Raw genomic sequence first — 25,661 nt, forward strand, 5'->3', positions numbered from 1 at the left:
AGTGCACAAAGTACTAGACCAGTACTACACAGGTACTACGCCAGTAGTGCACAAAGTACTAGACCAGTACAACACTGGTACTACGCCAGTAGGGCACAAAGTACTAGACCAGTACTACACAGGTACTACACCAGTAGTGCACAAAGTACTAGACCAGTACTACACAGGTACTACACCAGTAGTGCACAAAGTACTAGACCAGTACTACACAGGTACTACACCAGTAGTGCACAAAGTACTAGACCAGTACTACACAGGTACTACACCAGTAGTGCACAAAGTACTAGACCAGTACTACACAGGTACTACACCAGTAGTGCACAAAGTACTAGACCAGTACTACACAGGTACTACACCAGTAGTGCACAAAGTACTAGACCAGTACTACACAGGTACTACACCAGTAGTGTACAAAGTACTAGACCAGTACTACACAGGTACTACACCAGTAGTGCACAAAGTACTAGACCAGTACTACACAGGTAGTACACCAGTAGTGCACAAAGTACTAGACCAGTACTACACAGGTACTACACCAGTAGTGCACAAAGTACTAGACCAGTACAACACAGGTACTACGCCAGTAGTGCACAAAGTACTAGACCAGTACTACACAGGTACTACGCCAGTAGGGCACAAAGTACTAGACCAGTACAACACAGGTACTACACCAGTAGTGCACAAAGTACTAGACCAGTACTACACAGGTACTACACCAGTAGTGTACAAAGTACTAGACCAGTACTACACAGGTACTACACCAGTAGTGCACAAAGTACTAGACCAGTACTACACAGGTACTACACCAGTAGTGCACAAAGTACTAGACCAGTACTACACAGGTACTACACCAGTAGTGCACAAAGTACTAGACCAGTACTACACAGGTACTACGCCAGTAGTGCACAAAGTACTAGACCAGTACTACACAGGTACTACGCCAGTAGGGCACAAAGTACTAGACCAGTACTACACAGGTACTACGCCAGTAGTGCACAAAGTACTAGACCAGTACTACACAGGTACTACACCAGTAGTGCACAAAGTACTAGACCAGTACTACACAGGTACTACGCCAGTAGTGCACAAAGTACTAGACCAGTACTACACAGGTACTACGCCAGTAGGGCACAAAGTACTAGACCAGTACAACACAGGTACTACACCAGTAGTGCACAAAGTACTAGACCAGTACTACACAGGTACTACACCAGTAGTGTACAAAGTACTAGACCAGTACTACACAGGTACTACACCAGTAGTGCACAAAGTACTAGACCAGTACTACACAGGTACTACACCAGTAGTGCACAAAGTACTAGACCAGTACTACACAGGTACTACACCAGTAGTGCACAAAGTACTAGACCAGTACTACACAGGTACTACGCCAGTAGTGCACAAAGTACTAGACCAGTACTACACAGGTACTACGCCAGTAGGGCACAAAGTACTAGACCAGTACTACACAGGTACTACGCCAGTAGTGCACAAAGTACTAGACCAGTACTACACAGGTACTACACCAGTAGTGCACAAAGTACTAGACCAGTACTACACAGGTACTACACCAGTAGTGCATAAAGTACTAGACCAGTACTACACAGGTACTACACCAGTAGTGCACAAAGTACTAGACCAGTACTACACAGGTACTACACCAGTAGTGCACAAAGTACTAGACCAGTACTACACAGGTACTACACCAGTAGTGCACAAAGTACTAGACCAGTACTACACAGGTACTACGCCAGTAGTACACAAAGTACTAGACCAGTACTACACAGGTACTACGCCAGTAGTACACAAAGTACTAGACCAGTACTACACAGGTACTACACCAGTAGTGCACAAAGTACTAGACCAGTACTACACAGGTACTACGCCAGTAGTGCACAAAGTACTAGACCAGTACTACACAGGTACTACGCCAGTAGTACACAAAGTACTAGACCAGTACTACACAGGTACTACGCCAGTAGTACACAAAGTACTAGACCAGTACTACACAGGTACTACACCAGTAGTGCACAAAGTACTAGACCAGTACTACACAGGTACTACGCCAGTAGTGCACAAAGTACTAGACCAGTACTACACAGGTACTACGCCAGTAGTGCACAAAGTACTAGACCAGTACTACACAGGTACTACGCCAGTAGGGCACAAAGTACTAGACCAGTACTACACAGGTACTACGCCAGTAGTGCACAAAGTACTAGACCAGTACTACACAGGTACTACGCCAGTAGTGCACAAAGTACTAGACCAGTACTACACAGGTACTACACCAGTAGTGCACAAAGTACTAGACCAGTACTACACAGGTACTACACCAGTAGTGCACAAAGTACTAGACCAGTACTACACAGGTAGTACACCACTAGTGCACAAAGTACTAGACCAGTACAACACAGGTACTACGCCAGTAGTGCACAAAGTACTAGACCAGTACTACACAGGTACTACGCCAGTAGGGCACAAAGTACTAGACCAGTACTACACAGGTACTACACCAGTAGTGCACAAAGTACTAGACCAGTACTACACAGGTACTACACCAGTAGTGCACAAAGTACTAGACCAGTACTACACAGGTACTACACTAGTAGTGCACAAAGTACTAGACCAGTACTACACAGGTACTACACCAGTAGTGCACAAAGTACTAGACCAGTACTACACAGGTACTACACCAGTAGTGCACAAAGTACTAGACCAGTACTACACAGGTACTACACTAGTAGTGCACAAAGTACTAGACCAGTACTACACAGGTACTACACCAGTAGTGCACAAAGTACTAGACCAGTACTACACAGGTACTACACTAGTAGTGCACAAAGTACTAGACCAGTACTACACAGGTACTACACTAGTAGTGCACAAAGTACTAGACCAGTACTACACAGGTACTACACTAGTAGTGCACAAAGTACTAGACCAGTACTACACAGGTACTACGCCAGTAGTGCACAAAGTACTAGACCAGTACTACACAGGTACTACGCCAGTAGTGCATAAAGTACTAGACCAGTACTACACAGGTACTACACTAGTAGTGCACAAAGTACTAGACCAGTACTACACAGGTACTACGCCAGTAGTGCACAAAGTACTAGACCAGTACTACACAGGTACTACGCCAGTAGTGCACAAAGTACTAGACCAGTACTACACAGGTACTACGCCAGTAGTGCACAAAGTACTAGACCAGTACTACACAGGTACTACGCCAGTAGGGCACAAAGTACTAGACCAGTACTACACAGGTACTACGCCAGTAGTGCACAAAGTACTAGACCAGTACTACACAGGTACTACACCAGTAGTGCACAAAGTACTAGACCAGTACTACACAGGTACTACACCAGTAGTGCACAAAGTACTAGACCAGTACTACACAGGTACTACACCAGTAGTGCACAAAGTACTAGACCAGTACTACACAGGTACTACACCAGTAGTGCACAAAGTACTAGACCAGTACTACACAGGTACTACACTAGTAGTGCACAAAGTACTAGACCAGTACTACACAGGTACTACACCAGTAGTGCACAAAGTACTAGACCAGTACTACACAGGTACTACACCAGTAGTGCACAAAGTACTAGACCAGTACTACACAGGTACTACACTAGTAGTACACAAAGTACTAGACCAGTACTACACAGGTACTACACCAGTAGTGCACAAAGTACTAGACCAGTACTACACAGGTACTACACCAGTAGTGCACAAAGTACTAGACCAGTACTACACAGGTACTACACTAGTAGTGCACAAAGTACTAGACCAGTACTACACAGGTACTACACTAGTAGTGCACAAAGTACTAGACCAGTACTACACAGGTACTACACTAGTAGTGCACAAAGTACTAGACCAGTACTACACAGGTACTACACCAGTAGTGCACAAAGTACTAGACCAGTACTACACAGGTACTACACCAGTAGTGCACAAAGTACTAGACCAGTACTACACAGGTACTACACTAGTAGTGCACAAAGTACTAGACCAGTACTACACAGGTACTACACTAGTAGTGCACAAAGTACTAGACCAGTACTACACAGGTACTACACCAGTAGTGCACAAAGTACTAGACCAGTACTACACAGGTACTACACTAGTAGTACACAAAGTACTAGACCAGTACTACACAGGTACTACGCCAGTAGTGCACAAAGTACTAGACCAGTACTACACAGGTACTACGCCAGTAGTGCACAAAGTACTAGACCAGTACTACACAGGTACTACACTAGTAGTGCACAAAGTACTAGACCAGTACTACACAGGTACTACACTAGTAGTGCACAAAGTACTAGACCAGTACTACACAGGTACTACACCAGTAGTGCACAAAGTACTAGACCAGTACTACACAGGTACTACACCAGTAGTGCACAAAGTACTAGACCAGTACTACACAGGTACTACACTAGTAGTGCACAAAGTACTAGACCAGTACTATACAGGTACTACACCAGTAGTGCACAAAGTACTAGACCAGTACTACACAGGTACTACACCAGTAGTGCACAAAGTACTAGACCAGTACTACACAGGTACTACACTACTAGTGCACAAAGTACTAGACCAGTACTACACAGGTACTACGCCAGTTTCTAGGTCAGAGATGTGTGGTAGTTTAATTCTGTAATGCTGTCAGATTCACGTTCAGTTGGACGTTCAAGTTGCTTCAGTTGCAGAAGCAAAGGAAACTCACCATCAGTCACCAACGACTACGGACTTGTAGCCATGACAACTCCCATCATGGAGGTCCTGGAGAGACTCCTGCTGGCCCACCTGAGGAAGCAGGACCCCCTGCAGTCTGCTTATCGCCATGGAGACGCCATCATCCACCTGCTCCATCAAAGCCGCTGCCACCAGGAAGGAGCAGCAGCTCTGAAGATCAGCTGATCTGCAGCAGGTGGAGCTTCAGCCTCACCTGGTTCTAGAAATAAATCTAATCTACCTGATCTATATCTATGGCTGCCTCTCTAACAGACTGGGGTCGAGCCAGGAGGCAGCAGGAGAACCTTCTATCATCTACAGAAATACTCTGCAGCTGCTGGAGGACCAGAGATGGACACCAAGACAGAGAGCTGCTGGACACACGGAGGGAACAATCAAATCATCTGGAATGAAAACAAAACAAAGGAGATTATTGCTTTTTTCAGGGGAAATCAACAATAATTGACAGTAAAGCACTTTGAATAAGGGTAAGAGGTAAAACACCATTTCCATCATCTGTTCTGGTTCTGACTGGAAAATCTGGAGGTGACTATTACAAAGATGGATTCTTCATAAAATCAAGAAAATTCTCTTGAAAACGTCCTCTTCCTCAGCCTGGCCTGGAGAGACAGAGAGTCTTCAGTCAGAAGCTTCTTCACTCACTGTAAAACAGACTGCTACAGGAGATGGATCCTGCTAACACCCATCAGCAACTATTTCAACTCTTTAGAGAACCTTGGATAACATGAGTTACAACAACATTTCATTTCTCTTTGGATTGGATTGAGTAGGACAGAAGCTGTTCAATAAAACTAAATTAAGCCAGATATGTTGTAGAAAGCCAGCAATCATCATACCAATATGTATAAATCAAATGAATGTTTTTTATACAACAGGACAAAGGAAGGAATCGTTATAAAAATGTGAACCTAAAAATTAATTAGTGATGAGTTACAGGAACTGTGATGAAAAATCAGGTCCAAAACAAGTGACAGAAAAGACTGAAGGAACCAAACAGGAACCGGAAAAACATCATGACTTAAAAATCCTTCTGTTCTTTTTATTCCAGAATACTTCACATCTAAGCAGTTTAGTGTCAGCGTTTCATCTACAGAAAGTTAGTCCTGCTTCACAAACAAAGCTGGATTTAATTTGTTCTCGTTCTGTCAGCGTTCCTCAGCGCCTGCGTGTGATGGGAAGCCTCTTCATCATCATGTTTGTCTTCATCATCACTGCTGTCCTTGTCAAAGTTCCTCTGGAGCCGCTGCCTTTCTTCTCCATAACCATGGTGAAGATAATCATCATCAACTGTGAGATATTTATTTCATAATCATTTGATGTCTTGTAGCCAATATCTCAATGTTAAACTCTGAGCGTCTAAAAGCGTAAGGTCGTTTCTCGTTGATATTCAGGTACTACACCGGTACTACACCAGTACTACACCAGTACTACACCGGTACTACACCGGTACTACACCAGTACTACAGCGTCAGGTCGTTTCTCCTTAATGTTCAGGATAAAATATGAGTCTTGCGACAAACCCAAGGAAGTGAATGAAGCGAGATCAGCACAGAAATTATGATCTAGTTCTCAAAGTTGAGTGACATGATTGGTGCAAACTGCAAGACAAATATAATTTATAGTTCCTAGTTAGGTCAAAGGCCCCTGGGGAGCATCAGCACATAGTCAGAGTCTTACCGCCATGGTGGTTCGGTGGTCTTTCCACCTGGATTTGCTTGCTCCAACGCTGCACCATCATTTTAAGGCATTAAGGCTGGGAGAGGGTAAGATGAAGGCTACGTTCACACTGCAGCCTGAAGTGACCCCAATCTGACTTTTGTGATCTGTAGCTGATTTTTTGATGACAGAATGATGATGGAAAGCCAATCACAGCGAGGTGAGCGCCTGGGCGCTGGTGCTAGAGATGTGTTGGGTCTGCTGTGGGGATTGGTTGGGTCCATTTGGCCTGGAGGTTCTGAACCTCCAGTAACCATCGGCTCCCATCTTCTTCCACTGCTCCTCTCTCCTGTGGAGTCCCAAAAGTCTCCATCCTTGGTTCCTTATTTTTTCTCTTTATTTTCTGCCAGTTTGGTCATTCATCATGAAACACTATTTTTATAGCTTTGTTTGTTTTTGCTATTTTTCTTCCTTTATTATCCATACTGTATTTTAACTTGCTTTTGATATTTTTTACTTTTCATTTGCAACACTGTGTCCTGCCAGTGTTGGCCAGATCTCTCTTGAAAAATACTTTTTTAATATATAAGATCACACAATAATATACACTTTTCCTTTTACTGCTATTCAGAGGACACACAAATTGATCTGCCAGTAAAGTAATGAAGCTATTTCTTCTCTGATATTAAGCAGTGATTGGCTGAAAATCTTTTACAATCAATCAAGGATGAAACTGAATGTAAAGTGTTTGTGAAAAGTGGAGCAGCTGGCCTTGATGCTTCTTTCTTCTGCAGTCAGAAATTTTGGTGCACTTTGATTTAAATGTTAAACTTGACAAAACAACAAATGTAATTAAGACGAGTTTCTTTTACTTTTGGCTCCTGGCCACAACTAAAATGATTTTAAAATGATAATGACGTTCAAAAGGCTGTCTGTGCTTTTATAACTTTGCATTTGGACCAACTTGCAGTTTGCTTTATTATGGCATAAACAAGTGTTAATTAAGTCAGAATGCAGCTGCTTGTCTCCGAACAAGCTGTCAGAAACCCAATCTAATCACACAGATACATAAATATAAATAAAGATTATCTGAAGCTTTTGCTTGTTTCAGTGTGTAGAAAGTCGAGGAATAAGTATTTTTAAAAGAGATTTAAAAAGAGGACTTGTCTGACTTGTTCCAGAACTTGGAGCAAACGCTCTGCACTCGGAGTTCTTCTCACTCTTCTTACAACTTTGCACCTGCAGGCCCGTTTCAGAAACTGGGATGAGTGAAAATCCTGAGTTAGTTCTGGGCTAAATAGAGTATACGTCTTGGGTTTTCAGTTTCAGAACGATTCCCTCCGTGAATCAGCGCTGCTCTGCAGACGGCCTGTTGCAGCGAATCTTGAGTTTGTTCTGTCGTTTAGCCGAGGCCTGAAACAAGGAAAGTGCCAGAAATGGCTTTTCCTTTTCTGGGGGAGCCTGCAGATGTTGGGCAGTAATACTCTGCAGGGTGATCACACACGATTAGTAGATATTGATTTTTGGTTCAGAAAAACAAAATTATCAACATTTCTTGGATGTTAAATAAATGGAGTGACAACAATTTTACAAATTTTATGCTAACTTGCTCATTTGGCAGCAGCAACAGTGCTGCTGATTTTTGTCATATGTATTGATACTCTTTTCCCCCGTTGCCATGGTGAATTGCGTGATCTGCATTCAGGGCTTCTTCTATTCTCACACTTAACTCAGGGTAACTTGACTCAGAGTTAGTTAACCAGTTGATTTCCCTGAGTGTCACAGAGCTGGATAGGGTTAATCAGAGTCACTGCTTATAGTCAGAGTTAGTTAACCCTGCTTTCTGAAACAACTAACAAATCAGAATATTTGTTGAACTGCAACTTGTGGCATTTCTTACCAGGTGAGAAATGTTAAAACACCCTGACCTGAATATGAATAATGAGAATGAGAGAAGGTCACATAAATACAAGTTCCTTCTTCATGTGAGCAGCCTGCTGTGAAGCCAGATGCAGATTTGATTTCAAAGTCAGTCACAGGAATAAGAAACTCTCCAGATATTGTTTTTGCAGACCAAAGCCGCCCGGCACCCGCTGAACTCATTTAGCACCAACTACTCCAACAGCCACACCCACCCTGCCAGGCTCCCAAATGCAGGCACATTTATCCACCAGTATGCAGATCAGAAGCTAACTTTGGGTTAAAGTGCCTTGCTCAATGATGCACTGACAAGAAGCAGGAAAGAGAGCTGGGATCAAACACATAACACTGTGAATAGTACTAGAGCCCCAGAAAACCCAGGGTTAACAAACTCAGAGTTTTCACACACACTGAAATCCCCGGTGTGCTAATCAGCTTGTTGAACTGTTGGTTATTTTCCAGCGTTTGGGGCGGTGCTGCAGGGCAGTCTGTTTGGGATGGCCGGTTTGCTTCCAGCTTCGTACACCACTCCCATCATGAGCGGCCAAGGACTCGCCGGAACCTTCGCTGCCGCTTCCATGATCTGTGCCATTGCAAGTCTGTCAGATAAGCTTTCAATAACTGATTTGCAATATAGCCTTCATTTGAAATAAGTCTTGGTTGATCAAAATTTTGACAATAGGATGAATACATCACAAATGATCAACATTTTTATTGTGTCACTTCCTCCGCTGCAGGTGGTTCTGAGCTGGAGGACGCAGCATTCGGTTATTTCATCGTGGCCTGTGTTGTCATTTTCCTGTCCATCTTGTCCTACGTCTTACTGCCCAAACTGGTAAAGTCAAACCGGAACATGAAACTCTCAGCAATATTCTTTATCAGTTTATTTCAGAGCAGACTTTAAGGGTTTGTCAAACAGATTTAGGCTTTTTTCACATGGAAAAAGTATATATAGCCAGAAGTCTTCTGGCTATATATAATTCGGAAACATTTAAAGCAGGCTATGCTTTCACCCTCCTGTGAAAGCATAGCCTGCCCTAGACAAATTCTGAAAAGGTGGGTGGAGCTAAGGGGCCCGGAGGGTGTGGCTGCGTCACTGACTGGCTTAGTGACTTTCTCGCTAAATTTACTGACTTTTTTAACAACTAGCCACAAATCTAGAGACTTTTCTCTGAGTTAGAGATTTTCACGGTGAACGCAGGATGACCACAACCTGATCTGTGCACACGCTTAAAGAAACTCTTCCACTACTTTTGTTTCGGTTTGTATTTCATTGCAATTGAAATAGTGCATGATTCAAGGAGAACAAGTTCAATTGCATTTCGCTGCACTTTGACCATTATTTCCTTGAAATAAAAAAACTTATTTCATATGTGCTTGTGTACAATAAGTAATAAAGATGGAGTAATACATTTGATTCCCAAGATCACATGGGCTTTAGTGTTGTAAAAAATGTGTATTATAAAGTTATTCTGTGGTCGGTGTGAACGCGGTACAGTCCAATCAGTCTATATATAATTTTGTACTGAAGTATAATATTTGAACTAAGGTTTTAAGAAACTTATTATAAAAGGACCTAATTATTATTACAATTAGGTTCTCTTATAGCAAGTACTTTTTGCAATCACAGTAATAAATAAATGATTTGCTTGTTAGAGCAACATTTTAAGAATAATTCAGAAGGAGCAGTAAGATGGTTTCAGGCCAAATATTAAAGGGGACGTTATCTAACAATCCTAAGTTTTGAACTTTAAAACATGTTCTGTAACTACCTGGAGTGTTTCCTTGATTCTTTCATGAACATTTGAGAAACGATTAAGGGTTGCCCAAACGCCTACTCTAACAAAGCTCCTCCTCAGAGCAGCAATCCTACTCAGTTCCTCAAGACTAGCAGCAGCAATTACCAAACACCTGGTGGAACTGTGCATCTGCTGAACTCTTTAAACAAACTCCTTCTCAGTTTAAAGCTGGCAACAAAATGCAAACAGCATCACAGAGGAGTGTTGATGTGAAGAAGCGTTGAAGGCAAAGTGCCGGACAGAGCAGGAGTTTCTTAAAGAAGCAGAGGCCCAATTTGAAGGCATTAATTGTGAAAATTTTATTTTAAGTTATGTTTGATATATAAAGCATTTTCATAGGAACTGAAGGTAACATAGTTACTAGCCTGGTAGAAACCGGTTCCTTGTTTTACGCTTTGCTTCGTCCAGCGGATCTGGACTCTCATTAAGAAATGATTACTTCCTGGAGTCGTGGCCTCTGCTGAGGTATTAAATTTTACCCAATTGCTAACGTTTCCCTGTGAAGCATGTAGTTCAATGCTAAGAAGCTAACCGGAAATGAACTACACTGTAAACCACCTTCCTCCACTGAACATGGCGGCTTGAACGGCTTCGTTCCTCCGCTGCTAAAACTATAGGCAGACTATGATTACAGATCAGCAGAAAATCAATGCCATCATTAACACATTTTCCTTCACCTCTGATTGGCTGGTAGATTTTCTGCCAGCCAATCAGAGTGAATGGGAGAAACCCAAACGGTGCTAGAAAAGAGAACTTTATTCGAGTGGAGTTACAGCCACACAGTTACTGACTGTGGTATGAAACTGTGTGCCTGGAAAACTCATAATACTGCAACTGTAAACACATAAGTAGCACCATCAAGTCAATTCACAGATAACCTTCAGAAACAAGTTGATGTGGGGTTTAGTTCCTCTTGAAGCCAAACTCGATGGAGATGAATGAGATCAGGTTGGTAATTGAAGATCTGTATTAAAAGAAAAACTCAATTTATCATAAGAACTCAAATCTGTTTGTGTCTGACCGTGGATCATAAGTCAAGATGCAATAATGTGAAACTGCTTCTATGGTTGATGATTAATATGTGAAAGAAACTTTCATTTCAGACATTTTTCCAGTTTTATCAAGAAAGGAACAGAAAACAAAGATCAGATGATGAGCAGAATGCCGTCACTCTGATGAACGCAGGTATGGAGCTGAGATTATTGCTATTATTCAGATTATTGTAAGTCACATATGTTGTTGTTTTTGTTCAGAGAATAAAGATGCTGCAGCTGATGAGAAACAACAAAGCATCTCCATGATGAAGATCTTTAAGAAGGTCAGACACTAAATCCACATGAATCTGTTTTAAAGTTCATCAGATTAATATTACCGTATTTTCCAGACTATAGAGCTCACCTCACTATAACCCTCATCCACAGAGATATTTTTAAAAACTGGAAACTTACGTATATAAGCCTCACCGGGCTATAAGCCACTAATATCCCAGCCACTCTCTGTTTTTCATAAATCTGCTGAATTTATTAGCCCTTATGTTGAAAAATTTGTGACGGATTGGGCCGACTAGCGAACACTCAGACTGAGATGCTGTGGGACAGAGATGCAAGTTGGATGTGATTCTTGCTGAGACTCGCAGTCCAGCTGCAGACTAAAACTCTCTAGCAGGAAGGAATCGATCCTGGAGAAGTTGCTAGTTTCGGTTCAGTGGAACGGCCGCACTAATTTGGATGATTGGAATTAACAGGGATGTATCGGTGAGACTTTAGGGCAGATTAAAATTTGAAATCTACCCAACATAAAGCTCTCTGTATCTGAACTGGCTCCCCTGTGTTGGCCCCGGCTGGCTGGATATCTCAAATCTCCTGGTAGACATGTGAACATGATGCTCCTGCTCTCCTCACTCCCTTCTGAAATCATCCATGTGACTGTGGAGCAGAGAGCTCCCAAGGACTTGCTCCTAGATAACACCATCATATCAGACTGTTGCCTGGGAGACCGAGCTGCATGGTTTCATGGTCATACACATGCAGAACACAAACACAGCAAACAGATACACTCCGTGATGTCACCGTCTGTCACTCATGTCTTTGATTTATCTCAATGTAGCTACATGTGCATACTTCCCTGATGCATCTCTTCCTTGCCTGTCTGTCTAGTTTATTTTATTACTTTTAAAAATTGTGGAGTACTCACTATTTAGACCAATACTATACTTTTTAGATTATTATGCAGAGAAACTTCTATTAATGTTTCCAGAAAAACTCCTTCTAGCTTATAATTATGGAGTACTTCTAATTATCTTGTAACTCAGAAAAGGAATTAGAATAAATCTTGAATCCTTGAATCTACTCGTTGCCTTAGATCCTCATTTAGGACCATCTGCTTTATAGAATCAAACATGGAGAATCAACATTTAGTTTTATGCCTCATAAATTATGGAGTACTTACATTTACCTAGCAACACAGAACAGAGCATCTAGTTTATATACTTTTTAAACTGTGGAGTACTTGTTACTTTAGACCAATATTTAGCTTATTATCATCCAGAGAAACTCCTTCTACCTTATACATTATGGAGTACTCATAACAGAAGATCTAGTTTAAATGTTCAATACTGTACTATACTGGTCTGGACTGGTTTTATTTGGGAAACATGGAATGTGGGATGGATGCGGAGAGAAGACAGAAGGCGGATTCAGACTGCAGATGGACTGATAACTGATTCTATTTCATAAGGGCCAATGAACCTGGGAGAAAGTTTCTTTGACATGGATTTCAAAGGGGTATCTCGAGCAGAAAGCAAAACCTTTTGTCCAGGAGTGTATTGTGGAGCAGGTGTTCTCTTCCGATCAGCATAGTGTTTGTTCTGTTCAGCAGTTCAGTTCAGTTGAGTGCGGAGATGGTCCTATTCCAGATGTTTCTGCAGCGGTGAATGTGATGTTGGACTGAAGTGACTGAGATATCTCTTTCATCAGATGGAAATAGTGGAGGTTGGTAACCTAAAGAGATTTCAAATGGAGAAAAAACCAGTAGCAGCAGAAATGTGAGTATTGTGAGCGTATTCTACCCATGGTAGAAACTGACTCCAGTCAGATGGATTGATGGAAGAAAAACATCAGAGGGTGGATTTGAGTTCTTGACTCATCCTTTCTGTTTGGCCGTTTGACTGAGGATGATAACCAGAAGTTAATGTAACCTTTGCTTCTAGGGCTGAACAGAAATGTTTCCAAACCTGTGACGTGAACTGAGGACCTCGGTCATTAAGGATTTCTTGAGGGATTCCATGTAAGCGGAAAACATGTTTGATGAGTAGTTGCGCTGTTTGAAAGGCTGTGGGGAGTTTCCTGAGAGGGATCAGTTGGCAGGTCTTGGAAAAACAGTCAATGATTGTGAAAATAGTTATCATACCTCTTGAGACGGGAAGTCTGGTAACAAAGTCGATAGCGATATGTAACCAGGGATGCTTTGGTATGGATAGTGGTTGAAGAAGACCAGCCAGAGGTTGATGAGATGATTTGTTATGAGCACAGGTAGGACAGGTGAGTACATATCCTTTTACATCCCTGTGAACAGAGGGCAGAAACGACTTAATCAGGAAAGATGATTAAGGTGATTATGGTGCAACTTGTACTGGGATAAGCAGAGAACTTGGCGGTGTGAATCCAATGGATGAGACAGGCTCGGATGGAGGGAGGAACATAAAGTCGATTGGTTGGTCCATTTCCAGGGTCGGGTTCTGACTGCTGAGCTTGGTGAATGATGTCCTCGATTTCCCAGGTTACTTCAGCTACAGTACAGCTGGGAGGAAGGATGGATTCATCTGGTGCGTACACTCTGGAAAGCGCATCAGGCTTGATGTTTCTGGATCTGGGGAGATAGGAAATGGAGAGGTTAAACCGAGAAAAACAATGACAAGCGGGATTGACAGGGATTAAGTCTCTTGGCGGACTGGAAATATGACAAGTTTTTATGATCTGTCCAGACCAGCACCGGATGTTCAACACGCTCCAACCAATGCTGCCACTCCTGAAAGGTCAGCTTTATAGCCAACAGTTTACGATCGCCCACATCATAGTTTTGTTCTGCAGAGGACAATCTAAAGGAGAAAAGGGCACATGGATGAGTTTTATCTGATTCAGAAATTTCAGATAACACTGCTCCAAACCCCATTTCTGAAGAGTCCACTTCAACAATAAACTGCTTGTTGGGGTCAGGTTGGATGAGAACCGGAGCGTGGGTGAAAAGAGAGTTGAGACGGAGAAATGCCACGTCAGCTTCAGCTGACCACTTGAAGGAAGTTTTAGTGGATGTCAGGGATGTGAGAGGCAGTGCTGTTTGGCTGTAGTTGCGTATAAAGCATCGGTAAAAATTGGCAAGCCCCAGAAATCTCTGTAATTGCTTGCGAGTCTGTGGAACCGGCCAATCCAAAACTGCTTGTATCTTTTCTGAAGTAGGCCTTACCTGTCCGCCCTCAAGGGTGAAACCCAGGAAAGTTACAAATGACTGATGGAACTCAGATTTCTCGGCTTCGACGTAGAGTTTTGTTTTCAAGGAGGCGTTGTAGAACCAGACGGATGTGTTTCTTGTGTTCTGTGATATTTTTTGAATAGATGAGAATATCATCCAAATAGAGAAACACAAAAACGTTTAAGAAGTCTCGGAGAACATCATTAACCACAGTTTGAAAAAAATGCTGGGGCATTGGAAAAACTGAACAGCATGACCAAGTATTCAAAGTGACCTATGGGAGTTTTGAATTAGGTTTTCCACTCATCCCCCTGGCGGATGCAGAGCAGATGGTAAGCATTACGTAAGTTGTGCCAGGAAAAAACAGTTGCGCCATGAACAGGTTCTAATGCTGAAGAAAGAAGAGGTAAGGGATATTTATTCTTAATGATTTAGACCTCTATAATCGATACAAGGTCTGGAGGAACCATCTTTCATCCACACAAAAAAAGAACCCCACCCCTAAGGGAGAAGAGGAAGGACAGATGATGCCAGCTGCCAGGGAATCCTTGATATATCCTTCCATTGCCTCACGTTCAGGTCGTGAAATGATATGTAGGCGACTCGAAGGTAATGGAGTGCCAGGCAGAAGGTCGATTGTCCAGTCGTAAGGGCGATGGGGTGGAAGTGAGAGAACCTTTGATTTGCTGAAGACGGGAGCCAGATCATGATAATCAGGGGGAATGAGAGTTAAATCAGGTGGATGAGCCTCCCGATGAACGGCCGGTGGTGGACTTGGGGGAACTGCGGAGCGAAGACAAGAAGAATGACGTTCATGTGACCAGGATTCAATGTGCAGCTCAGAACAGTTGACATGGGGATTATGTTTTTGCAACCACTCGAAACCTAGAACTAAGGAAGAGTTAGCGGTTGGGTAAATGTAGAATGAGATCAGTTCCTGATTGCTGGAAATGAGTAACTGTAGCGGTTTAGTAATGTGAGTGACTTGAGGCAAAGATTTACCATCCAAGGCAGTTACACGGAGAGGAGTTGGGAGTTGAATGGTTTCTAGTGACATCTGCTGTATGAAGGCTGAATCAATGAGACTATATTCACACCCCGAATCAATCAACACAGACAGACTGAGGGAATTGTTAACAAATAGTGTCATGGGGAGGAGAAGTCTTGTCTTTTCTCAACTGGCCCGCCAGCCTCCTCGTTTCTACTGGCGGGCTGGGGTTTTTGGCCAAACAGGAAAAGTGGCGATGAAGTGGCCAATGGATCCACAATACAGGCACAAGTGAGAATTCATTCTTTTTTGTTGCTCCTCAGGTGACCACCGGATACGACCAATCTGCATAGGTTCAGGATCTGACTGAGTCTGTGAAGGAGAGGGCAGTTGAGAAGGAGATGGAACCAGAGAGAAGGTAACTTTAACAAATGGACTCCTAGTTTTGTCTTTATTTCTCTTTCTAATTCAATTATCCAAGCGAATAGCAACTGAGACAAGTTCGTTCAGTGTTCTGGGTTCGTCTTGAGTTGCTAACTTATCGTTAAGTGAATCATTAAGGGCGTGGAAAAACATGCTCTTTAAAGATGATTCATTCCACCCGGATGCCGCCACTTTAATTCTGAAATCCACTGCAAAATCTGCTACCGATCTCTGTCCCTGTTTTATTGTCAAACGGTTTCTTGAATTTGATGTCTTGTCTGACTCTTGGCTGAATGTCTGCTTGAATTCAGTGAAGAATGCATCAAAGGTGCATCTCAAATCTGACAGATCTTTAAATCTGGCTTCAGCCCATTCTAGAGCCATTCCCTTTAGGTGTGAAATTATAGAAGAAATCTTAGTACCATTACAAGAGAAACTTTGAGGTGAATGATTGAAGGTGAGGGTGTATTGTAAGAGGAATTCACCACAGCGATTTACAGTACTTCACCTGAGTATTTTTCTGGGTTTGGTGGACGGACTTCCGAACACACGGATGTCCTCCGGAGCGGACTGGAGGAGCCGGAATGGGATGAGGAGAAGAAGCCTGATGAAGGGTCCTTTGTAAAAGGCTAACCAATTCATCCAATCGCTGGTTAGTTTCTCATTGTTGGTTACCCAGAATTCTTAATGCTCATTCATGGGATTGAATGAGAGTGTTGTTCAGCTATGGCTCCCCTGAGTGCTTCAGCTGGGTCAGTTTGTTGGCTTGAGTGATGCGACATGTTGGGAGCAACTCGCTTGACCCACGTGCAAAAACACATACAGGAGAATGAGAATCAGTTAAATAAAAGTTTATTTTGGAGCTAAACAATGAATGTGTGTGGAGAGTTTTCTTGCTGTGGAACCACAGGATCTGGATCGTCTTTGTTCTGGAGGCTGAGAAGGAGGTGAGGTAAGAAGACTGTTTTCAAAGAGAATGACTGACAACGGGTTCAGCTTACTGAGTGTGATGAGGATGTTCCATCAGGGGGGAGTGGTTGGTTCACTGGAGCTTGGGTTGCTTGTGGGAGTTAGAGGTGCCCAGTCCAGAATCAGATGATTAGAGGAGAAGGAGGTCACTGGAGATAGACGGTGGTAGTATGTTGGAGGACGGACAGGTAATCGGCAGACTGGAGGATGGAGGAGCAGGTATTCGCCAGTATGGATGAACAAGCAGAGGGATCTTCTTGAGGTGGTCTTTGGTCACCGGATTGAGGGACTCAGGCAACTCTGGGTATCTAACAAGGAGCCACGAGGGAATCCTGCAAGGAGGTCAGAGGAAAAGGTCAGAATCAAAACACTGAGAACAGACTCAAAATGCTTAGAGGGGCTCAGAGTACCAGTGCTGGAGAACTGGCTGCCCGCTCCTCTTATGCTCAAGTAGATGACACCGATTACATGCAGGTGTGCAGGGAACAGGCTCTCCAGGCGGCAACCTACTGGCTCCTCCTGGTGGAAAAACAGCAGAAACACACCCCATCAGGTCAAGACTCCAGTTTCCAACAGTTATACTTTTTTCTTCTTTTGCTCCTTTGGTTTCTTGTTTTGTTCTTATTTCCTTCTAATTCATTTAAAGCACTTTGAAAATGTGCTATATAAATAAAACTTCCTTATCATACCTTATGGACCCAGTTAAACTCAGGGACAAAGTGTGGAAGAACTTAGTGATTGGCTAAGCCTTTTGGGGATGTTAGCTTTCTCACGCTGTTCAGTTTGCAAAGTTCTCTCAATAATAGTAATAATTAAAGCTGCAAGCAGCCTCGAGCGGCCCTTGCAGCAAGCGCCGCTCCGGCCTATTGGCCACCGCGGGGGTTCCAGCCACCGCAGAAGCTCTGCTGCAGTTTCCAGCACCGCCGCACCGCTAGCCACCGCAAAAACTGTCGCGCATTCTCCCCGCCCGTCCACCGGGCGACACGCATGAATGCGTTCGGCAGCACTCCCCGACGACTGTCAAGAAATCTGGTGCAGATCGGTCGATGCATCGAGGAGATACAGCCGATGTATCAACTTAGGGGGCGCAGTGGAGTCAAATTACATTTCAAACCCGTTGGGCTCTTTAGAGGTGAACAAAAGTCATACATATCCAGTTTGGCGCCAATCGGATGATCCATGTGTGATTTAGAGCCAAACGTATGAATATGGCGAGGGACTGATATTCGCCATTTGGCCACGCCCACACGGTTCAGCCAGCAGTGAGCATTGACAGAGCTCATCATCCGAATCATCTTGATTAGGTCAAGAGAGCCATAAACAGAGCTTTCCAAGGAAAAAAATGGCACTTCCTGTTCTGAGGGGGCGGGGCTTAGATGACGTAATAACATGATGACATAGGATCGTCAGGCATCCCACCAGGATCAGTCATGCCAAGTTTGATGCAGCTCGGTCAAAACATGTGGAATCTAGAGGCAAACGTATACCAACGGCGTTGCCGCCATTGAAAACTCTTGGCACTTTAAAATAAGTGAGACCAACTTCCTATCTGTCATCCAACACAGAATCACCTTGATTAGGTCAAGAGAGCCATAGATGGAACTTTCCAAGGAAAAAAATAGCACTTCCTGTTCTGAGGGGGCGTGGCTTAGATGACATCATAATATGATGACATACGATTGTCAGGCATCCCACCAGGATCACTCAGGCCAAGTTTGGTGCAGCTCGGTCGAAACATGTGGAATCTAGAAGCAAACGTATGGCATCGGCGTTACAGGTCACTTCGCCACGCCGCCACACCCAGCTGCTTCATCGCAGCCGGTCAGGGCTTGAATCCACAACACACCAACATGTCTTCTGTCTCTGGACACAGTTTCATGTTGACTAGGTCAAAGGGCTAAGATAGCGACCGTTCACAGTAAAACATGACACTTCCTGTTCTCAGGGGGCGTGGCCTAAGCGATGTCATCATTTCACCACAGGGTATTTTTGGACACCTAATGATGATCAATAACTTCAAGTTTGGTATCTCTGTGAGTTTCTGTGCAGGATATATAACATTTTCGTGTTTCATGGCGAGTAGGTGAACTTTGACCCCTGGTAACCCCCCTTCAGCAAGCTCATACAGTCACCGTTTTGATAACTTTAAATTGTCCATGCCTTATGATCAGACTGACCGAGTTTGAAGCCGATCAATCGAAATCCCTAGGAGGAGTTCGATCAAATACGAAGGCTGTAAACGTCAAAATCGCGGTCGAAATCAGAACTTCAATCCAAAATGGCCGACTTCCTGTTGGGTTTAGAGCATGGCTCTAAGAGACATTTTTGTACATCCTCACAAGATACACATGTGTACCAAGTTTGGTAATTCTAGGTTAAAGCATGGCTTGGGGCTGATCATTTAAAATCTCCTAGGGGCGCTATAGAGAAATTAGGCCACGCCCACCAAATTTTGTTATGAATTCCTGTCGGTGGGTGGATAAGGATCCATCCTAGTGAGTTTGGAGCAGCTGGGCCCGAAATTGTGGAATTCAGAGCCAAACGTATGGCAACGGCATTGCAGGTCACTTCGCCACGCCCACCTGCTATGTCAAAGCCGGTCGGGGTTGGAATCCACAACACACCAACATGTCTTCTGTCTCTGGACACAGTTTCATGTTGATTAGGTCAAAGGGCTAAGATAGTGACCATTCACAGTAAAACATGACACTTCCTGTTCTCGGGGGGCGTGGCCTAAGTGATGTCATCATTTGACCATAGGATATTGTAGGACACCCGATGATGATCAATAACTGAAAGTTTGGTCCCTCTATGTGTTTTTGTATAGGAAATATAAGAGTTTCGTGTTTCATGGCGAGTAGGTGAACTTTGACCCCTGGTAACCCCCCTTCAACATGCTCAAAACCTCACCATTTTGATAACTTTTAATTGGCCATGCCTTATGATCAGACTGACCAAGTTTGAAGCCGATCAATCAAAATCCTAGGAGGAGTTCGATCAAATACGAAGGCTGTAAACGTCAAAATCGAGGTAAAAAATGGGACCTTCAATCCAAAATGGCCGACTTCCTGTGATATTTGGCTTATAACATTAAATGTAAGTTCTGAATGTTTTGGTGAGCTCTACATGTGTACCAAATTTCATGTCTCTACGATGAAGTACGTTCATACCATTGTGTCAACAGAAAATTGCTAGGTGGCGCCGTTGAGCCATTTTTTTTGGCGATTTTTGCGACGACCTTAAAATACAAAATTTTTAAACCGCCTATATGCTTTCGCCAAGTTTGGTGAGTTTTTGAATATGATAAAGCCCCCAAAAAGGTGCGCGAAGAGGGGGGCAGAATCGTAATAAGAAACAGTACAGATACAATAGGCCTTCGCAGCGCTTTGCTGCTCGGGCCTAATAAGGAGGACACCCTAAGGATGAATTCATAGAGGAGGTGAGTTGACAATTTATCGGTTTTAAAGAAGAAATTGAGAGAAAAGTGGCACGAAATGATGCAGAAATGCAGAAACAACAAGAAGACATCACCGATGTGCAGGGTCGTATAGCAGAGCCGGAAGAGTGGAACATGGAAGCGAAGGACGCCATTCTGAGTAAAAGAGGACCCCAACAGCAAAGAAAACTACAAGAGAAGCTAACTGAAGTGGAAGGGCACGATAGGCGCTGTAAAATAAGAATTTATATCGTGGCCGAACAAGACAACGAATCAGTTCGAGAAATGGTGGAGGGGCTCCTGCACTGAAAGCAAGCTCTGCCAGACGGAACCAAGCTGGAGATCCAACGGGCTCAAAGAAGCCTTGGAAAGAAACCACCACCGGGGGCTAATCCCAGGTCCATAGTGGTGAATTTCCTTAAACACAAAACCAAAGAAGACATTCTGGCAAAAGTGTGGAAAAAGAAAATCTAAGTCGAGGGGAGATGGATATTTTTTGACCATGTTTACCCCACCGAGGTAATGGAAAAACGCAAATCCTACTCTGGGATAAAAAAGGCTCTGAAAGATCAAAAGATCTGCTTCCAGACACCAATGACTAAAATATGGATTCCCTGGTTGGATGGTGCCAAGATTTACAACAACGCGGAGGAAGCTGCAATAGACGCGAGGTGACAAGGGCTGGAGATGCAGAGCAAGAACGGCACCGGATCTTCACCCAAGGAGAGGACCCAGAGAGCGCTGCCATGGCAACGGGTCAGGAAGAAGCAGAAGACGAACAGCGGACCTCCGCTACAGATCCTGGCCAGAACGCGGGGAGTCGAGCGAGGGAAAGGCTGCAGGAGTTTCACAGAAGAGTACATTAAGGACACGACGGTAATGGGGGCATAAATGGACCACTAAAGAAGGCTCAAACTTCGCCTGCCTTCAACTTAAAAGTTTAAGAAATTTGAAGACGTTTATTAGGGCAGATGCATCGTTATAATCCCTGTCCCGCCTTCTTTGGTATACAGGGCGGGATGGAAGAGACTATAGACTTCTCTAAAGTTTAAACAAGATTGGACATTGACTGTTTGACTTACCTAGCAGGTTGGGAAAACTTACCATAGGTTTGTTCATAAAAGGTCACCCCCTCCCTTTCCAGCAGGGGGACTCGGCCTCTTGGGAAAATGACCCAGATTTAGTTGGGAGTTCAGATTTTTTGTTAGTTTAGTTCTTGTTAGTAGTTTGTTGTTCAGTGAAGGTGAAAATCAAACCACGATATACAAATAATGTCTAATGATATAACTGCGGTTCATTGAATGTTAATGGTTTAAATAATATTAAAAAGAGGAATAAGGTCTTAAGAAAAAGTATAGGTTATTCTCTTGCAGGAGACACATTTATCGAAAGAAGGATATGAAAAGTATACAAAATTGGGGAATAGAAATTGATTTTCCAGCTCATTTAAAGAAAAGCATAAACGAGGAGTTATGACATTGATTTCAAATAATGTAAAGTTTGAAATGTTGAACAAAATTGGGGACAAAGAAGGAAGATACCCAACATAAAGGGCAAATTGGGAAATCAGCTAATAACCCTATTTAATGTATATGCTCCCCCAGAAAGTGACAAGGTACTTTTTAAGAAAATATGTGATATCATTCATTTGGAAGCAGAAGGAATATTGATATGTGGCAGAGACTTTAATGTTGTATTAAATTATAGGATTGATACAACAAGCAAAAAAAAGGAGTAAAAAACCAATCAGTAGGTATATGAACACCATGATGTCAGAAATGGTTATACTGGATGTATATACAGGATTATACCCACTATTAAATACTATATGCTGTTTATTCCAGAACTAATTATATACTAATGACTAAGACAGAAAGAATGCAAGATAGGAGTGACATATGTCTCATATCAGTGCAATTTAAGATCCACCTGAAAAGGAAAAGTACTTTGTGGAGACTGAATGAAAGAATTTTAAACAACAGGGGACTAATTGGTCAAGTAAAAGAGGAAATAGTCGGATATAGAGAGGAAAATGATAATGGTGAAGTAGATCCATTAATACTATGGGATGCCCTGAAAGCAGTAATACGAGGGAAGATGAGTTCTTACACAGCATTTATTAACAAAGCTAGATAAGCAAACAAGTAGGATAAGGGATTTGGAACAGCAACATAAAGAAATGACCCAGACATATTTAATTTGATTAAAGAAACCAGTATAGAAATGGATGAGAGTTTATGGTAGAAAGTAGAACAGATTAGATCTACTAAACAAACATACTAGGAGGGATGGCCTACAGCTACAAAGAAATCAGCTGGACATATTAAAAATCATTAGGTAACAAACATAAAATAAGACAACCACTAACTAATACAATTTTATGTGAACAAGAAGAAATACAAAGAATATTTGAGAAATACTACAAAAATTGATATGCACAGCAATCTTCGGCAGGGGAAGAGGAGGTGAGAAACTTTTTGGATAAATTGGACTTGCCAGCAATGGGCACAAAGCAAAATGCAATACTGACTTCTCAAATTACAGTGGAAGAGAAAACAAAGGCAATAGGTAGGACTAAAACAGAATAATCACCAGGGTCTGATGGAGTAGGAGCTTCTTTTTAGAAAACCTTTAAATGTCATGAATTGTGGTTGTTTGGTGGTGAGGATGGAAGCGGAGGACCCAGGTTATGGTGGATAATGGTTGTTTAATGGAGAAAACGAGGAGGCAGCACAGGAGAGCATTACGGCAAGGAACTAACAAACTGGAACTGAAATAAACCAACGAGGACAGAGACACGACAGTACAGACAAGGATCCGACAAGGAGCAGGAAACGCAGGTGGGATTAAATGCACAAGGGCTAATCAGGGACCACGAGACACAGCTGGGAGCAATCAAGGGCACAAGAGACAGGAACTAAATTGAAACACAGAAAAGCAAATCCTCACTTTGAAGAGGAATTAAGCAAAAGAAAATCAAGGTTTATATGGAACAGGAAAAAACCTGCGGTCAGATATAAAACACTTCAAAAGACAGAGGAGGTCTGAGTTTACCAGGCCTAAGTGAATATTTCTGGGCCGCACAAATTAGACCTCTGCTCTGTTGGTGCAATGATGATTCAAAATGGAAGAATCTGGAGATAGGTAGGAAAGACAGAAGCTAGAAATTTAATAGCACACAAAAGACTTTTAGGCTAGATTCAATAACAAAGACTACAATTGAAATATGGAACACAGTAATTGATCATTAAAAATTAGACAAGGAAACAATGAGTTTGAGCTGGTTTGGTTGGGACTCAAAGTTCAGACTAGGTATTTATTATAAAGGTTTGAAACAGTGGGCAGATAAAGGTATTACAGCAATGTGTAAATTGGTAGAAAAGTTTAAACTGCTGAGTTTTAATAACTTAAAAACAACATTTGGACTGGACGATCAAGATCAGTATCGATCCTTGCAGATAAGAGATTATAAGAAAGATATAAAAACCAACATAAGTAAAGTAATTGAGATATTTCACAAGGCCTAGGAGGGAAAGAGATTTTGAGTTATGTCAGCACTGTACCAAGGACTGGTGGCAGGCAGAAAGTCATTTACTATGAATATTCAAGGAAAATGGGAAGAGGAACTGAAGGAACATATAAGCGAGGAAGAAAGGTTTAAAATCTGCAAAACGCGGCGCACAGTTGCCTGCTCCCTTTATGGAGATAATTTAATTGGAAAAATATGGTTAGATTTTTCATAACCCCAAAGATTAGGAACAGGAAGGTGTCCAGCCCACTGGAGACTTTGTGGTCAGAATGGTGTTGGTCACAACTGCATACTGGGATAACATGTCTTACTTTGAAAACCATAACAGGATATGGAATACCCCGATCATGTAAAACGTTGCAGCTTAATGAACAGTTTATGGTTTAACTCTGTCCGAAGCTTCAGATGCTTCTAAAAACTCAATGTTCTGTATCTTATATTTATTATGATTTCTTTCAGTGAATAAAGTCATAAATCATCACTGAGCTTTTACTTAAAACCAAACTGATCATCAGTTGTTGTTGTTCTCTTGACGTCTTTCTGGACTGGTCTGGATTTCTTCCCAGTTTGTTCTTTTACTGCTGGCACTAAAAGTACTGATGGTATGAAATCAGTAAGATGTCATGTTTTTAGAAAACCTCAAAGCACAACCAAAGTAACACCTGAGCTCTTTGACCTCCAGGTGACCCCTGATTGATTTATTTATTTAATGGCATTTCTCAACAGCAACACTTTGTCTGCTCCAACAATCACAACATTATTGAAGTAAATGTTGCAACACTGAACCTCTGACTGTCTGCAGTTAAAACGTTCACAGCAACGCTTCCTCCATAGTTCTGCAATATTCTTATCGCCAGTAAACCTTCAACAGCTGCTGGCAGCAGAGACTTACTGCTATTAACGAACTTTATCTCCTAAAACTCAGAAACATGGTTGTACTGGAGTTTATTTTCCAGGGCGTTTGCCCAAATTCTCTGATCATTCCTTTAATATAACGGACAGCGTTCTTAAATCCAGTGGTTCCAGATCTTGAGTTTCCTGCAGCAACCTGGTGCTTCCAGGCCGTTCCAGTCTCAGCTAGGCCTGTCGCGATAAACGATAAATTGATTAATCGTACGATAAATTAAAACTATCGACGTCATTTCAATTATCGGCATTATTGTCTCTTCCGGCCTTTTTCTCTTTCTGTTGATGACACCGAATTAAAAAAGGCTCAACTCCGGTGCTCTCCGCTGACCTCTGACCTCATTTTCTTAGTGTAAAGCCCAGAGCACACTACACGATCTTAGAGCTGTCGGCCGATTGTCGGCCCATTTTCAAAACCTGACAGACCACACATTAGCCGACAGAAATCCTAGGTATAACGGTTCCATCGGGTTCGGTCCTGCCCTGTGGTGTCCAACAATGGGCACAAAATAATGGCTACAAGTTCAGTTAACTAATTTTAAAACCAGGCATTAATCAATGCTTTACTACAATCTACCTGCAATGCATGTGGCTAGTGTCAGAGTAAAGTCCTGACTGAATGAAAATCATTAGAACCTATTTAGTCACGTTAACGAAGAACAGCTGAAAAGTTACCGGGTTTATCAACTGCAGTAGCAATTTCGCTCCAACTCCTCCTCTTGTCATTTCTATATTCTTTGCATGTTGAATAAACATTAATGTTGTTTCCACATATCATCTCCAATGTCCGCTGGACTTCGG

The 25,661-nt window shown here is 42.5% G+C and overlaps 1 protein-coding gene across 3 annotated transcripts in view; it reads left to right on the forward strand.

The window, feature by feature from the left end:
• The window catches only part of LOC114145261 (equilibrative nucleoside transporter 1-like), a 37,306-nt gene that overhangs the window by 9,284 nt on the left and 2,361 nt on the right, over positions 1 to 25,661 (forward strand). For 2 of the 3 annotated variants that reach the window (XM_028018741.1, XM_028018742.1), the window contains exons 5-9: positions 5,917 to 6,056; positions 8,806 to 8,940; positions 9,081 to 9,178; positions 11,246 to 11,327; positions 11,396 to 11,460. In XM_028018741.1, the coding sequence (XP_027874542.1) occupies positions 5,917 to 6,056; positions 8,806 to 8,940; positions 9,081 to 9,178; positions 11,246 to 11,327; positions 11,396 to 11,460 (520 nt within the window). The remainder of the gene's footprint in view (positions 1 to 5,916; positions 6,057 to 8,805; positions 8,941 to 9,080; positions 9,179 to 11,245; positions 11,328 to 11,395; positions 11,461 to 25,661) is intronic. The other variant, XM_028018743.1, reaches the window with a different exon arrangement.

Source organism: Xiphophorus couchianus, chromosome 5 (assembly GCF_001444195.1).
Source record: "Xiphophorus couchianus chromosome 5, X_couchianus-1.0, whole genome shotgun sequence".
Taxonomy (NCBI): domain Eukaryota; kingdom Metazoa; phylum Chordata; class Actinopteri; order Cyprinodontiformes; family Poeciliidae; genus Xiphophorus; species Xiphophorus couchianus.